This window comes from Aristolochia californica, unplaced genomic scaffold (assembly GCF_029961685.1).
Source record: "Aristolochia californica isolate CCGP_79_NKW_82.1479 unplaced genomic scaffold, dmAriCali1.0.hap1 SCAF_1, whole genome shotgun sequence".
NCBI lineage: Eukaryota > Viridiplantae > Streptophyta > Magnoliopsida > Piperales > Aristolochiaceae > Aristolochia > Aristolochia californica.
Window position 1 is genome coordinate 55,142,320 of NW_027181770.1, and position 17,307 is coordinate 55,159,626.

A 17,307-nucleotide genomic window follows, 5' to 3' on the forward strand; every position below is an offset into this window, starting at 1 on the left:
CACAATTTCCTAATGACAATTGTACTTATTTGTTAATGTATTCAAAAAAGCTTGTTGTTTAATAGGTTGAATTGAATATTATTTAGTGGACAATTCCATACTTGTAATGGGGTTTTCCTCTTGTCCTACACATTATGATTATATAATAAAAATAAGTGACTCACAATTGTACTTATTTGTTAATTAACATTTGAAGTCAAGGAGGAGGATGGCACTCTTGTAATTTATCTTTTAAAGTTAGTTTTTTTATCTTTAGCCCTATTGCCAAAGGGTATTTATGTAATACTTGTTTTAAGGAGTTATAAAAAGGCCTGATGAGGGAAGATCCGGGTTAAGTTTGAAACCCTAATCCATCCCTATTATCTCTTTCCACTCCAAAGTTTTCCTCTTCATCCCACAACCTCGTTTTTCTTCCTTCTTCTTCCTTCCTCTTCTTCTTCTTACCACCTCTTACTCAAAGGCTCTTAAAGATTAATGAAATCTTACAATTTTAACGTGGTATAAGAGCAAAGGTCTCAAGATTCTAGAGTTTTGTTTTCTACTTGGTTTACATAGAAGACTACATGGATAAGTTATGGTTGAGGTGGTAATCTCAACCAGAACCAAATAAGTTTCCTTTTGTTTATTATCCTCTACATCTATTATAGTTAATTAGCAAAAGAACTTTAGCTTGACCATGCACATGAACACTGGCCTTAAAGTTGTTGTGTTGCCCTACATCCTTGCTCCATTCAACTGCTAAGAATCTGAGATTCATCAAATTGCTTTGGTCATTGGTAGATCAGAAACAATAAGAATCTAAGATTCGCCAAACTGCTCTGATCATAGGTAGGTCAGTTTAGAAACAAAGTTGCCATTTCAAGCCTTGGTGCATAAGTCTGGTTGAAAGATCAAACAAGATAATTACCTTTTTTTGAAATAGAACAGAAGAAACCACGTTGCATGTTTTGTGTGTTACAGTTCAAAGAAGAGAATCAAAGGAGTCCTTGGAAAGTTTTCTCAAGTTTTCTAGTGATTTGACGCTAGAAATAACCAAGAGCATAAACGAGACCCAGAAGTTCTCAGAAAATCATCTTGATTTTTCAAGTGTTCTGACATTGGAAAGAACCAAAAGAAGAAACAAGAACAACAGGAGCTCTCAAAAAAAATCATGAATTCTTGGTATTCTAATTTTTTAAAGAACCAAAAGCATAACCGAGTCTTAAAAAGGACTGGGACTACAATAACTAGCTTTCTTAGTTTCTTTCATTTTTTGTTTTTTCTTCGTGGTTTGGTGTAGGAAAAAATAAAATCAGGAACTAATCCTAGTTGAGTTGTAATTGGTTTGAGTAGGTAAATAGTTGTCCTACTCTTCATGGTAATGAAAGAACTGGTTTAGTTTAAGGAACTTGAAGTTCTCATTGATATTACTTGCTAAGTATCTTCATTGATATTATCCTTCTCTTATTGAGAAATAAATTATTGTATGTGGATTAATTATTGCATGTTGGTATCCTTAGGTTCAATATACCCATGTGCCTCATGTTTCTTGAAAATATATCCTTCTTATACGAAGAAAATTTTGTGGTAAGCCATATTTTGCTTAATCAAATTACTTTCTTCAAATATAAGGCCTTGTTAATGCATCTTTTCTGAAAATGCTGGAAAAGCATTTCAGGTTAAAATACGTCTCCAGGGTCCATTAGTGTCTCATGTTTCCTGGAAACACCTTTCTAGCTAAAGATTCTTACTTGGAAAATTTGTTCGACATTTTTTTTTTGGCAAACAAATTACTTTCTACAACTATAAGGCCTTGTAAGTGGATTTTTTAAAGAAACGTTGGAAAAGTATTTCTAGTAAAAATATGTCTCCTAGGACCATCTTTGTATGGATTTAAACAATCCCCATGGGCCTAGTTTGATAAGTACAGTAAAGCTATGTTTCGTTTTGGTTTTAACAAATGTGTAATGGATCACTCAGTTTTCGTCAAGCACACAAACAAGGGAGTTGTCCTTCTAGTTGTTTATGGTGATGATATTATTATCATAAGTAGTGATTTCGAAGGTAGTAATCAAATGAAAGAGAATTTGTGTTAGGAGTTCAATACAAAAGACCTAACTCCTTAAATGTTTTCTTAGGATTGAGGTGTTGTAATCTAGGTATGGCATTGTTCTATCCCAAAGAAAATATGTTCTTGACATACTTAATGAAATATAAATGTTGGGGTGTTAACTTAGAGACACTCATATGGATACTAATGTGAAATTGTGTGTTGGTTCTGGAAAAGATGTAGAAGTGGGAAAGTACTAAAGGCTGGTAGATAAACTGATATATCTTACTATCAACAGACATGAAATATTTTTTGCAGTGAGTGTCGTTAGCCAATACATGCATAAGCCTCAAAATTCTCACTAGCAAGCCCTAGAACAGATTCCTTGACACTTGGAACTCCTAGAGAATGACTACTATACAAGAGCCTCGGTCACATCAATATTGAAGTTTTTGCATATGCTGATTGGGCAAGCTCTCAAGATGACAAAAAGATTATTTCTGGATATTGTACATTCAGTGGAGGAAATATGGTAACTTGGAAGAATAAGAAGTAAAATGTGGTTGTTCGATATAATGTAGAGGTAGAATAATGAGGTCAATTGTTACTTTATTCATGATGCTACTTTGAGTGGCAAAATTGCATCCCCTCTATGAGATCTGAGACCCGCTTGTTAACTTCTTCACCAAAGCTTAACTTGCCACTCCATTTTCTCGATTGTGTAGTAAGTTGGGTCTATGTGATGCCTACTCTCTTGCATGAAAGGAAGTGTAAGAAGTTAGTATTCCTAGAAATTATCAAAGAAGAAATAATAATGTTAAGTTTTGCTAGATGTAAAGCAAATTTTTTGAAGTCACAAACCAAAGGTCTAAAGGTCCAATAGGTCGAAATTAAATTATTGTGGAGTGACGATTAGATTGACACAACTTTTGTGTGAGGAAGACTAGTTTCTCACACCCACTCCTATGGAGTGTAAGTGTTAAGTCTGATTAAGTGAAGTTAAGATTGAAAACTTATGTCAATGATGTCTAAATACTTGAATTCAAGAAGGGCAAGGCTTACCTTTATGAATGTTGAAGGGTGCTTCCTATGTGAATAACAGGTTAATCTATAGAGCACCCATGAACATTAGGATATTAGAGTGCCATTAATACACCAGTACATATAGAAATCTATCCTAAAGAAGACATGAATATTAGTTGTGTAATTGGTTAGTCAATAATAGTCTTCTGTTCAAGAGAGGTCACAATGAGATGGGATTAGCAAGATACTTCGATATTGATTTTCAAGGTTTAAAACCAAAAGTTACACTTAATAAAACGGACTCTATTGTGATACAAAAGATTTTTCAAGTTATAAAATCTCGTAGCTCGAATTGTTAAGGATTTGTTAAAAGACACCCACGTGTTTAGGAGTGGCATGACTAATAAATAACAACAAGTTCCATAGAGATGTAATAGAATTGTAATTATACAAGCCGGTGTATGTCCTCTTATGTCTTTTTTTCTTTTGAATCATGTAACCTTAAGGACATTGTAGTCATTGCAAAAACATTCCTCTAATTATAAATACAACCCCAATGCATAGAGTAGAGCATTAAAGCCTCTTCCTCTTAACTTATATTCGTTCTTACACATCTCTCTCTATCTCTCTCTTGGTTTATTCTCTCCTTTCTCCCAAGAGTTAGAGTTTCTCTTTTGATATCTCTTATGTTTATGTGTTAGCCCTAAAAATCAATAAGATTTAAGATGAATATTGAATTAGAATTCAAAATATAAACAATAACTTGATTTCATTACAATTAAGAAGCAAAATTAAGAATTCGAAGCTCCCCTCATTCGTCACTAAGAATTTCAGGTACTGATTTTGAAACCTCCACAAATTGATTGCAGTCCTTTATGCCATGAATTCATTACCCATATTGCTCTCTTATGTGTCGTGGCATACAAGTCATGGAGGAATGAATTACCTTGAACAAACTTTTGCTTGGTGGGGAGAGCAAACAACTTCAGGACAGCTGAACTTTTGCACGAGCCTCAACATTTGGAATATGAATTCTTCCTTGATCTTCTTGTACTTAATAATTCTCTAGTTATTTGTGATGCAAATTAACATTGCTTAGGTTATATTCCTTCATTTGCACCACCATCTCAACTACCCAAACCATTGTAAATTAATGAACTCCAAAACTAATATCACATGAGATAAGTTTCAGATCAATTTTCTTGTCGAGTCTACTCCAGCCATGACTATAGGCTAAATCTGCACTACCAAGGCTGATTACAAGTCTCTCTTCATTTTAAGTTTCCTTTTTGTTTATTTCATTTTCTAAATTATTCTTGCCTCGTGCCTGTTTGGGAAAAAAAAATCAACAAAGATCGGACAAATTGTTCCAGGGTCTGTTTGGAACCCCACGGAAAAGAAAAGAAAATGAAAAATGAGAATTTGACCATTATTATTCCCAAAAATAGTTAATAAAAAAGAATTTGATCATTGTCTCATTTTCACTAACTATTTTTGGGAATAATAATGATCAAATTCTCATTTTCTTTTCTTTTCTGGGTTCCCAACAAACCTTAATGTTTGTCCTATCTTAAGAGACAAAAAATAATTTTTCCTCTTAATTCCTCTTGTCTTTTGAAACTGTTTAAAAGGACTAAAAAAATGACTTCTCCCTTTCTGCAATAGTCCACGCTGCAGGTTAACCCAACACTTCCAAGTAACCATTGACTATATTTATGTAACTTTTTCAAAGAATAACTAAACCTCCAAATAGTTCAAAAATTAACTATATGGCTTGTCTATTGACTGTAGAGTAACCAATCTACTTAGGATTGATCGTTTTCTTGATTAAACAGTCCTTCAATAATCAACAGTAGAAGCTTAGGATTTTAGGAGACCAGGATCAGTAAGAGTTCTGAATAGCAGCACATAAGGTAACAACATATAAACTTTTACATGAGTCACTCACAAAGAACACACTACATGAGAATGTTACAAAAGAATAACATCAACAAAATCCCTAATAGCACATGAAACACCACTACTGACACTTGCCATTGGCTTTATAAACAACAGCACTTCATATGCCACAACCAACACCTAGAAAAACTCCACCAGCCACACATGTAGTACCATCAGCAGCACTTTCACTGTGGTGCCATCTATGGAACTTATATGCCAACGGCACTCAAAAGTGCTTCTAAATGTACACTACCACAAAATACATGTGAGGACTTGTGTATCACTGTTATTAGTGGTCCAAAATTTCCTTCCCAGAAGCATATTTCAGAAAATTCAAAATCAGTGCAAATAAGTTCGGAGCATCTACACTCTTTCCCTTTCACTATCCTGCCCAAGCAGAAGGATCATCAATTTCACAGCCAACTAAGAGTGATACATCAGAGCCTTCCTGAACCTAATATATATCTCAATTTGTGTAAACTCCAATAGTTTCCTGGACAGTAAATGAAGAAAATGGACTTATTTGACCTTCTGTTTGAGCTCAAATTGCAATCGTTCTATCTTTTTCCTGCAATCTCCAATTCGAACAAGTTGTGTTGGTCATTTCAATGGCTCAACATACCTTTGTCATATCTTGTCCATCGGAATCTGATCTCTCTAATAACATGAGAAGATATTTGAAACCAGGTTCCAAACACAAATCTTACTCTGAACCGTACAAAAAAAAAACAGTAACTTACCATTTGGCCTAAGTCGAATAGCACAAGTGGTGCTTAAAATGAATCGAGTAAGAGTACTTAAAAATGACTCGACATGCTCATGTGGCAACATCAATTCTTAATTATGTATAATTTGGCTCTTGCATGGAAGAAATATTTACATGGCATGGTCCTGTCGTACAGACCCTCTGCACTTCTACAAAGGGTACTTTATAAAAAGTAAACGTGTGCAGATTCAGTCAACAAGAAACTCCGACCACCTCTCACCCTCCTTTCAGAAGCATTGAACAATTTATGCAGAATGAATTGATCAAGGTTTTAACCTGTCATTCTCACATTCTCCATTCTCGGAGCTCAACTCACTTCGAGAGATGATATTCATAAATGTTTTCCTTGCATGGCCCATGGCACGAGAAGTCTTTCTTGCAGCACCTGCGACTACAGGTTGCAGAGATATTATCGGCAGGCTTGCTCTTTCCTGTATCATTGCTATGTAAACACATTATCATGTTAGTTTTATAAGGAAGATATTAATCTGTACATCGAAAATAGATACAAATATGTGGCACCATACAGATGGTTTGTTGGCGAGCAAGGGCTCCAATCTGGCGTATCCCAGCTTCTGCAGCTTGTACAGCCTGGCGGGATTTTGTAACTCCATCAGTTATCTCTTGGCTGTTGTAAACAGAAAAAAATCAGAAAATAAGTGTAATAAGGAGGAAAAAAGATGACAGGGCAAAACTTGTTGCAAGACCCAAATTTTATTCTTCTATTAGTAGTTCCCTGACTTAGTTTCTTTATATTTTAGAAGTTTCTCATTTCCTAATAATGTTTTTAAATAGGTGCTTTCTATTCCTTTTTTTGCTCTGACGTTTTTACATTATTAGAAGTTGCTAGTTAAGAAAACATGTTCCCAAGGAATCCTTTATTTTATAATTTATATCCTTTTAGGTTTAGGAGCATCATTTTGACATTACAGAGTATTTTTATTATAACACTTTCTTATTTTAGATAAAGGAATGCCTAAAGGAGTTAATTAATGCTCCCTATATAATATGTCTAATTTTAAGTAGAGTTCTTAGAAAAGTCAAAATCCTAGTTCTGACAAGTCTTTATATGTGAAAAATAACTAGGAAAAGCTAGCAAACACTTCAAAGAAAGAAAGAAAGAAAGAAAGAAAGAAAGAAAGAAAGAAAGAAAAGAAGGTACTCAAAATCTATCTCAACTAATTCAAAGAGGAGATGAGGTGCTAAAATTTACTGGGTTTAGGGTAATAAGGGTGTCCAATACATAACAAGCCCACTAGATGACTGATGAGTTAAGTTGTCAGCCGTTAGAGTCCATTCTATTATTAATCTTGTTTGAAAGGTTGATGGAAAGTTAATCTAAAAGCTGAGCCCCTGAAATCTGTTACAGAACTCAGATCATATTGCTTACTACAAAAGAAGTTTGAATATCATGGTTAAGGGCCTACAAGTTACTCCTGGTCTGCCCGAAAGACATTCTATTTGATGAATTCCAGGATGTACTCAACTTCACTAAGGTACGAGTTAGCAAGTTAACAGTGAAACTACATTGGAAAATGCCATCTTTCATGACTCAATGATTTTTCATCCATATATTATACCCATGGACCCCGTAGACCCGATCAATGGGCTTCTTCCCACTTCTGTTAAATCAGCCCTTCAATGCCCCACTCGGAATGCAATATGATCTTCTTCCATCTCTCATTGACTCATGAGCAGACTGAGCGTCCAACTGGATAGATAGTTGGCTCAATGCATGGCTCAACTTGCTCTTCTCTCAGCTCATTCATCCTTGGCATCGAGTGCACAACCACCAGCATACAGTTACTCTAGCCAACTCAGGTATGTCTGCATTACATGTCTAGGGGTAGGCATTGGGTTGGGTTTCACAGGAAACCTGACATGAACCAACATGAAAACCCCGGGTTCAGGTTTCGAGTTTCACTCTTGGGTCGAGGACAAGGCGGAAAAAAAAAACGTCGAGTTTCAAGTCTCCTCAAACCCAACCCATGGGGATGAGACGGGGATAAAAATGGGGTAGGGACAGGTCGAGTTTACAAGGATAGGACGGGTTTAAGTCGGGTTTGTGGGGATGTGCCAGGTTTAAGTTGGGTCTACAGGGACGGGGTGGGGCAGAGACGGGATTGTAGGACGGTGATTGGGTTGGGGTCAGGTTTCATGTTTCAAGGTTTTTTGGGGTTTTTTTTTGGGTTCGGGTGTCGAGTCAAGGTTCGGGATTGGGTTCGATTTTTGGGAAACCCAACCCCAACTTGACCCATGCTCACCCCTCTACATGTTTCGTCAGGATCCTCCTTGGTGATTGACTCAAGAGCATCTACTCATATGTCAAGTATGTCGTTCTTACTCACCAGTCTAAATATTTTTTCTTAAGTCAAATATGTTACATTAGTTGATGAGTCTATGTCACCTTTCTAGGGAGTGGGAAATATTACACCTACTCCATCTATGCCACTAAAGTTGATGCTACATTTCCTGATAACTTGTTATCCGTTAATCAGATTACCATATATATTTATTGTTATGTAACATTTTATCCTTCTCATTATGTGTTTCAAGATCTCACGACTAAGAAGATGATTGGTTGGGAGGACTATCCAGTTGGAAGAATCATCTACATTACTTGTACAATTATGGCCTATTTCCATAAGATAACTGCAATTTCAATCTCCTTAATCAAATATGGTTGCATTAATGGATGTGCAAAAACACCTTCAAAAGAAACATGAAATAATGATATTACTTGTACAATACAATCTTAATTTTAAAATATAGGGACATCATTGTTCTTTTTTATTTATTTGGAAACCTTCATCTGTTAAGATAAGAAGTTTTGTTTGGAAGCAAAAAAATTTAAAATATTTTCAATACTTTACAAATTTACCACACTTCTTTGCTGCAAGTTCGAATGAGCTGTACATTCCTCCAAAACTTTTCATCTTCAGGAAATAGGACCTAAGTCCTTTTTCAGAATTCATTGAAACTTCAAGCCCTTGTTTTGGGTTGGGGTGTAATTATTTTATGATGCAAACTGTAAAATAAGTAATAGAGATTATTTTTTTAATAGTGGAATAGAGAATAGTTAAGCAGTGGAAAATCATTGTCCCTTTTTCTTTTCTATTATTTTTTCTTGTTGTTGTACGGGGTAGGGGCAAACTAGCTTTCTCGTAAACTGGGAGACATAATTCCTGAAATCTGAACATGTCAATAGAAGCACCAAAACACATGTACCCTTACATGAAGAACTAATCAAAAGTAATTCCCTCCAAAACACACACACACACACACGATTGATGAATATTACCAAACGCATATAAATCATTCACCGTATGAATGACTAACCAATAGTTGTGAAGTTGGACCGAAAACCCATCCCAAAATGACTAACCAAATTAGGAAGTCTCTTTCAAAATCTTGGTACTCAGTAATCCATGTGGGACTATTCTTTAATACTCCCCTTCATGTGTAGACCTCTTTTGTGGTTCCTACACGTGGATAGTTTGGGTGGAGGCTCACTTATAAGCACCTGCTCTGATACCATGTGAAGTTGGGTGGAAAGCTCATCCCAAAATGACTAGCCAACTTAGAAAGTCTATTTCCCAACTAATAAAACCAAGATCTTTGGACTCATTTATTCATGTGGGACTATTCTTTAACAATAGTTATTCATAAGAGATCCTTTAAAAGGCACTTTTGCTTGTTAATAATAATGTGGAATCACCTTTAAAGATCAACAAAATAACTTGATAGAGGATCAAGTGTCTTACCTCAAATCACTTAATTCAAGAGTCAGATCACTAATTTCCATTCCTGAAAGCCTGACTGCTGCCATTGTACTAGGAAGTTCTTTTGTAGCTGTATCTGCCAGTTTAGAGAGAGATGTTGCTGCTCGTGCCATTGCCTAATTATGAGTTAGCCAACCAATGACAACCAAAACCTAAGTCATAAGCTACCAATGAAAATAAAGCTGCGCAACATAAATAATTTGAAGCATGTATATAAAAAAGTTGGTTGTACAAATAGGCATCCAGCATAAACATGAAATTATGCTCCTTCAAAAGCTGACAAACGAGGTCTCACCACTTGGACTATGATGGCAATGAATGGAAGTAATTTAACCATTTATCGCTTTTCAGCAAATTGTCAATATGTTGGACAACAACTAGATAGTTACAGACTTCTTATTGGTGAAACATACATGAAAATGGCCCATGCACAATGGTGACCTAGAAATGTAGAGGGCAGCTTTCATGCAAATTTAAACATTTTTTTAAGTGTAATAGTGGGTTTCAGTGGCAGGGCAATGCAGCAATCACTAGTTAGGGAAATATTAGTAGAGAGAGGAGGTGAGATTATAAATATCACTGATAATGAAACTCTTAAAAGGCGTAAATTAAGGACAGTGCCACCATAGTCAAGAGTGTGTCTTGGAAAGGTGTCTGACTAAATCTATGTGTAACATCTGTCTATGACAGGTGCCTAATATGGCATCAGTCCCTAATAATAAAAATGAGATCCTCAAAGAATGGCTGTTGCATTAAGCAAAGAAGAAAAATGATATCTCTTGATCTCTAATCAACGGATCTTTTTTTTTTTTGTTTTGGACCAAAAGTGCTTTGCTTCACATTGGAAATAGAAATGAATAAGATGCACATCAAATAACTTACATATAGAGTCGGAACAGCAGCTACTACCAGGCTGGTAAATGCTATGGAAGTCTGCAAGAACAAGGACAATTTGAAATCTCAGGAAGGCACATGGAAGTCTACAAAAAAACATTGATTTATAATGCTAGATGCATATAGACAAGAAAGATAAATGTCAATCTGAATGAACTGACATCTTGAGGATAACCATCAAATTACTTTAGTCAGACATGGAAGGCCCTTTTTATGATAAGTAGACTAAGGCCAAATTCTTTCAATATTCTACAGGGTAGTTTAACTCGGGAGTTTAACAAATGAGTGCACTTGCAAATTGGAGAAAAGAGAAAAACTACAAAAAATGACTTCAAAGGAATAAATCGGAGAACAAAACAGAGACAACGATAAAAACGAGCAAACATGCTAAGAAATCCCACAACGAGATGTTACACACCCAATACCAATTTATTACATGCCCAAACAAAAATGTGATAGAGGAAAACCGAATCGAACCGTGCAAGCAACAAACGCCAACAAAAAGAACGCCTGATCTCCCGGGCTTATCTTGGATGCTGGCACGATTGCCGAAGGGTGAGGGTTTCCCACTTCAACTCTGAGTTCACTTTCTCCAGTAGACACCTCCGACACACCAATTGCATCAACGTCAAATTCTGTAATGGATCTCTTCGAGCAGAAACCGATCAAGCGAGCCGACCCAATACGACTGGTGGCCGCATAATACTTATCAGGGACTGAAAATCGAAGAACGGTTGGGAGGTTCTGCAATTTTGTTTGATGATAGTGGCGGGTGATATGAAATTGACGGAGTTCAGGTGGATCATCAACTACAAGCTTAGCTGTTGCAAAAAGGATTGAGGATGGCATTTTTGTCGACGAGAGAACGAGCAGATGAAGAAAGCAGAGAGCCTGCACACAAAAGAAACGAAATTGCTCTTAAATTTAAGAGCTTTCTTTATATCATTAAAATTAGAGTCTTCTATAATTTATTTTTTTAAGGGTTTAATTTTTTCTAAAATTGATAATTAATTTTTTTCTCATTTCATAATTAATTTACTTTAACATATCACTATCTAAGATTAATAATAAAATTAATTAAAATATTTTACAAAAAATAAAATTTATGAAATGAGAGAACAATATTATAATAATATGTAACTCATATTTTTTAAGATTTTTTAGAATTAAAACATAAAATATGTTTATTTAAATACCTAATATAGTCATGTGTCGATTTTCCGTAATCTCTAAGGCCTCGTCAGTGCCTCTAGTTGAAAATTTATATCACAGGAAAAACTAAAAATGTTTGTTCTATGATAAACACTTCCAAGAAACCTTCAAATAAAATGTTATTAGTAATTTACTAGGAAATTACATGAAAATTTTAGAAATTTCTAAAAAAAATTAAATGGACATGTTAGTGTCTTATATAGGGAAATAAATGAAAATTAATAATCAATCTCATATACTTCTATATTTATATGATATATTTTCTAATAAAATAAAATATCAAATACGAAATTGTTTTGTGGTGAAAGTATTACAATATTAATTGTCAAATACTTATTAAAAAAATCTTACCCGAAAAATTATATGATTTTCCAGATAAGAATTTCTAGCTAGAAAAATGTTTCTAGGAAACATGAGACAGTAATGGTCTCTAGAAACATATTTTTACTAAAAATATGTTTTCATTGTTTCCTAGTAAATGGCATTGAAAAGCCGATTTTTTCATGTTTAGGAAGCAAGTTGTACCTAAAAATATGGAGTTTTTCATAAATATTTTTGAAAGAAATTATTTATTTAGAAAGATAATTATTTGGAGTTGATATAATTAATATCTCGATAGAGCATAGACTTATATTTTATTATTTAAATTTTAAATTTTAAAAATAAAATTACTTTTTTATAATATTTAAATTATTAGAAATAAAATTATACTTGATCACATCACATTTGTTAATGTAACAAAATTTGACAATTTTTCTAAACATATTTGATTTAAGTAGCAAATTTTAGTAAAATTTGTCACATAATGGTCAAATTCCTCGCGAGTTCCACATTTTTTAAGGGAATAGCCGAGACCAGTATAAGCAATCAATATTCATTTTGTGAAATTGGATCCAAGATTTATCCCAAAATGACTAACTATTTTAGGAAACCCCTTTCCCAATTAGTAAACTCAACATATTTATTCTCACTAATCCAAATGGGATTATTTCTTAACACATCTTGAACAATATACTCAACAGATTAAGCATCTACAATCAACAGCACTCACAGGAGATAGAGCAGTATATGATAAACTTACAAGACAGTGAATATGCAATGACAACTTAGTCTTCACGCTTTAATCGAAAAGCTACATAAACACATTCCAGATGGCTTCAAAGCCGATGTCTGCCATTCTGAACCAGGAGATGCCTCAGGATCATACAGTAAAGTTTGGTACCCTGGCTCCTCTTCCAGTGAGAAAAGTAGCAACTTCCCGTTGAGTATCCCAAACCGAAACCCCACTCTAGAGCTACCAGTTAATGGCACTGGGACCATTTTCCATGAATTATCAACAGGGTTAAATATAGCCAGTTTTCTTTGGTTCTTCCACTCCATGCAGAAAAGTTTCTTGTCCAAGACAACATGGGAAGTCACCATGACACAGCCATTCTTCATTTCACACCAGGTGTGATGTTTTGCGTTGTAAACATCCACAAACTTGGAGTTGCCTATTGTAAAGCTTGATCGACCCCCCATGACATAAAGCTTGCCTTCAAGGCCGCAGGCAAAGCATCCATAGCGAGGACGTCGGAGGCTCTCTATCAGAGACCACTCGTTCCTCTCAGGGTCATAGACCTCAGCACTTGATAGGCTCTCACCATCAGACCCAAAACCACCAACAGCATACACCATGCCATCCACTTCAGCGCAGGCAAAGTCATAGCGGGCTACATTCATCTTTGCAAGTTCGCCCCATCTGCAATCAGAATAGAAAAGGATAATTAATATTTTTATAAGATTCCCTTCCTGGTAGCTTTTCTAAATTAAAGAATCCATGACCAATTAAGACAAATAAGCATCTCTGATGCAGAGGTAAACTAAACAACTTATTTGCATTTCAGAAAATAGATTTAAGTCGGTACTATCAGTCTGCTTAGTCAAAATCAACAAGCAGAAATTTCTTTATTTTACTTGAAACAGCAATTCATCATGCACTTGAAATGGACTATAGATAGATAATGAGAACTTATAGTTTGAAAAAAAACCTGATAGATGCAGGGATATACAACATGGTCATAAGACACCACCTGAGAATGTAGCCTTCATCTTTTGGTCCACTAATAGTTGCAAAACTAAAGGACCTTTACCACAACCCACTCAGACAATCAAAAAAAAAAAAAAAAAAAAGAAATTTTTTTGAAAGGTATAATGAAAGTTTTGACCAAGTAAAATGTAAAAAGTAAACGGCAAAAGGAATGACAAGAGGCGACAATACGACTAGTTACTGACATTGGTCCTATTGTTCAACAGACAATACATGGCAGAAAAACATTATTAAGAAATATACAGATACCTATTGAGACGAGAATCGTACTGATAAACGTCAGCACATACACAGCATGTACCAACTTCTGTTACATAGCCACCCATAACCAAAAGCATTCCATCAAGAACGACAACCCCAAAAGCTGCCTTCAATTGACCTGGCATTGGTGAGAGGATCTGATGGCCTCCTCCCAAAGTATCCAAAATCTCCCAATGACACCCCTTTCCTTCTGCATCACCAGTTAAGACATAGAGCCATTCTTCAAGCTTTCCAGCCTCCTTCCTTACTGCAAGGAACTCCTTGCTTCGGATAAAGGACCTCCACCTCTTGCATACAGCTCCCATGACTGGCAAGTAAGAACGTGGGACAAGGGCAATGCAGTACTTTGCCACATCATCTGGTAAACCGGGTAAAATTGAGCAATAGGAATCCGGTGACATCTGGTAGATCATGTGGGAAGAGAGTTTTGAACAGGATAGCATACCCATCTGGTCTTTGTTGATGAAACACATTTCAGACTCAGTCATGTGTTCCTTGACAAGCTCAAGAGCAGGCATTAGTGATGGAAAAGGATCCTCACAACAGATGTACTTGTCTCATCAATCTGTTTGCTAAATATCATAAATGAATTGTGAAGAAATCGTGAGAGAGAAAAAGTTACAGGAATTCATGATAATCATCACCTATGGGGATTCTACAAGTCCAAGGTTTAATGGTTGAGGAATATGTAATTTGGGCAGTGGGTGTCAAAGGCTTCCTAGGATTGGTTCGTGCTTGCCCAAAGGCCATTCCAAAGCTATTGCTCTTAGAGTAGTTTCTCCTTATCAACAGATAGACCCTTAGATCAAGATTTCCACTGTAAGAATGGTTCTCCTGCCTACACATTGCCCCAATACCTACATGCATTGCATAAGAGATAGTCACATATGAAGGTCAACATAAGTGAAATGAAGGCTTATAAAATGAAGGACAAGAAAAAGGAAACACAAACCAGTCAAGGCCATAAAACTTTCAGAAGAATTAGCCCCCAGCTGCCTCCATACCCTCAATGCTTAAGTTCAACAGACTAACCATGTGAAATGGAAAATAGAAAATGAGAAACTGTAACTTTACATCAGAACCACAAGAAGTAAGTTTGTAATAAAAAAAATTCAACTGTCAGCCCCAAAGAAACATAATGCAAAATATAGATTGCTAAATTTAGTACTCAATGGCATAATTCGAGTAGTAGACTTAGTATTTTAACCAGTAAAAGGACGAAAAGAAACAACCCCTAGAAACAAATAAAAGGATGAAATGCCCAAATTCTGACCCTAACCTAACAAATCACAGCACAAAAGAGAACAAGGCAAATCCAAAACAAATAATCAGAAGTCTCTCAAAGCTTCCAAGATTTCATAGTATCCAGTAACCCATACCAATCGCAGACAGCAAGATCATAAAATATACTCAGAAAATGTTGTCCCACTTAATGCATGTGAAAGTAGTGGAGGAATTTATTTACTTTTAATGAGGTTGCTTTTTATGTTGGTGCACACGGTAAGAGAGGTCATAATGGGTGGAAAAAGCTAAAATTCATTGACAAGGGATAAAATTACACTTTCCATCAGAACCAGAATTTTCGCTGTGGTGTTGATATCACCATCAAATCACCACCCTCATATTTTGTTAGAAAAATAATGTGCCCACACTTTCAACTTCACTAGGGCAATTTCAAAGAGTCTCTTCACCTCATGAAAAGTTGATCATCCAAGAAGACCCATTTACTCTCTCCCATAGGTAATTTCCCTTCTCCATGTGCTAACCAAACCAGAGTAAATCATAATGAGACTAAACTATCCTTAAAAGATTGACAGGAAATCAAAATAAACCATTCACTAAAACAGCCACTGTTAAAACTCAAGAAAAAGTTAAATAAAGTAAAATGACGATGGAAAAAGGCAAGCAGCTGCAATGGGAGAAAATAAAAACATAAATCTTCACAAGAAAAACACGATAAGAAATAAGAAAATTAGCAATACCCCTACAAATGCTCCAACATATGTAGTGTATGAACCAAAAAGGATAAAGCACATTTCCTGAACAGGAACAAAGTAAAATAAGCTCATACAATCGACGCATTACAAGATATCTTGAAAGATGCAAACACAAAAGCAGAAAACCTTCAAAAAGAATATGATAGCAAGGGGATAAAATACAAAAAACCTCCAGCCAGAAACAAAAAAATGAAAAATGGTCCATTCCGACAATGTCTCGAAGGGTAAACTTGATCGGGTCGGGTCAAAGTTCCAAACAGGATACGCAAGAAGGAGTGTCGAAGACATGAATTATTGATTTTTTTTTAAAAGGACATTTAGAAACCGATCAGGTCGTGATCGAAGAACATATCTGTAAGATCAAATAGAACCGACAATCTCATCTCTAATGGCTCATAACATAAAAACGGCATCGACTTCGTCCAGATATACAGGGCAAGCTAATCTAACCACTCAAGAAGCAAAAAACACAAAAGAAGTAAATAAGATCTATAGATAAGAAGTCAACAAAATTAAACTACTTTCACTGAACAAAAACTCCAGCTACTTTGTAGTGATTCCGGGAAAACCCAAGAGAGTTAATCACGACACACAAAATTCTGCACAAACGACGCAAGTCTAAAGAGTAATTTCCCCGTCCAAAAAGTAAAACTGATCGAACCGAATCAGAAACCAAAACCACAGAAGCAGAGGCAGGTAAAAACTTAACGCCATTATCAACGAGGACAGAAGAAAGCAAAATGAACTAGACGAGAAATCACCTCAATGTGCGGGCGGATACCTAGGCAGTTTGCTTCATCGCTTGGATTGTCGCAATGCAGAGGCGATGAGTACGAGAGGAAGACAGGAATGGGGCGAGAATATATAGAGGGGGAAGGTCTCACAGAGAGCGATGTGATAAAACTAACACAGCAGACACACCTCAGCAGACAAGTAGCCTATAATCTCCAGAAACGGTAAGAAAAAGACGAGTCAAAAATGTTTCTTTTATCTATAAAACCTTTCTTTGTGTAAAAATCTCCAAAAATGACGGGTTTTAACTTCTTCTTTTTTTAATCAGAACAATCAAAGAGAGCAGATTTGAAAAACAAAAAAACAAAAAAACAATTATCAGAATGTCAAATCTTAAAAACAACGCGACGAGTGACGGCAGCTTTAACTGAGAGTGAGGACAGTGAAACGGTGATCCAGATACCAGGATCGAATGCTTGGACTTCGGAATTTTTAACCGGTTGGGAGAGGAGCAGGAAAACTGTGACCAGATAACCAGAATGTAGTTCCTTGTCCTGGCACTTTTGTAATTAAATTGTTTT

At 35.6% G+C, this 17,307-nt stretch overlaps 2 protein-coding genes across 3 annotated transcripts; both read right to left on the bottom strand.

The window, feature by feature from the left end:
• Positions 1-5,813: 5,813 nt before the first annotated feature.
• Positions 5,814-11,342, bottom strand: LOC137961402 (uncharacterized). Its single transcript, XM_068808385.1, has 5 exons — positions 10,913-11,342; positions 10,424-10,474; positions 9,524-9,657; positions 6,287-6,387; positions 5,814-6,201 (listed from the first exon to the last, which is right to left on the bottom strand). The coding sequence occupies exons 1-5, from the start codon at positions 11,282-11,284 to the stop codon at positions 6,023-6,025; spliced, it is 837 nt and encodes a 278-aa protein (XP_068664486.1). The 5' UTR covers positions 11,285-11,342; the 3' UTR covers positions 5,814-6,022.
• A 1,276-nt stretch (positions 11,343-12,618) lies between these two features.
• LOC137961418 (F-box/kelch-repeat protein At1g67480) lies at positions 12,619-16,887 on the bottom strand. 2 transcript variants are annotated; one of them, XM_068808387.1, is made up of 5 exons: positions 16,756-16,887; positions 14,950-15,024; positions 14,443-14,854; positions 13,986-14,355; positions 12,619-13,388 (listed from the first exon to the last, which is right to left on the bottom strand). In XM_068808387.1, the coding sequence occupies exons 3-5, from the start codon at positions 14,513-14,515 to the stop codon at positions 12,761-12,763; spliced, it is 1,071 nt and encodes a 356-aa protein (XP_068664488.1). In that variant the 5' UTR covers positions 14,516-14,854; positions 14,950-15,024; positions 16,756-16,887; the 3' UTR covers positions 12,619-12,760. The 2 variants fall into 2 exon arrangements, with proteins under 2 accessions (XP_068664488.1, XP_068664487.1); XM_068808386.1 differs by having other exon boundaries at positions 13,986-14,854.
• Between the last annotated feature and the right edge of the window lie 420 nt (positions 16,888-17,307).

Excerpts from the sequence above, each read along its gene's own strand:
- LOC137961402 (XM_068808385.1), bottom strand. The coding sequence starts at position 11,284 with ATGCCATCCTCAATCCTTTTTGCAACAGCTAAGCTTGTAGTTGATGAT. Across the intron at positions 10,475-10,912 it reads TGGCGTTTGTTGCTTGCACG|ACTTCCATAGCATTTACCAG; the intron begins GTTCGATTCGGT and ends TTGTTCTTGCAG. Across the intron at positions 6,202-6,286 it reads TGCTCGCCAACAAACCATCT|CAATGATACAGGAAAGAGCA; the intron begins GTATGGTGCCAC and ends GTGTTTACATAG.
- LOC137961418 (XM_068808386.1), bottom strand. The coding sequence starts at position 14,515 with ATGCCTGCTCTTGAGCTTGTCAAGGAACACATGACTGAGTCTGAAATG. Across the intron at positions 13,389-13,985 it reads TACGATTCTCGTCTCAATAG|ATGGGGCGAACTTGCAAAGA; the intron begins GTATCTGTATAT and ends TTCTGATTGCAG.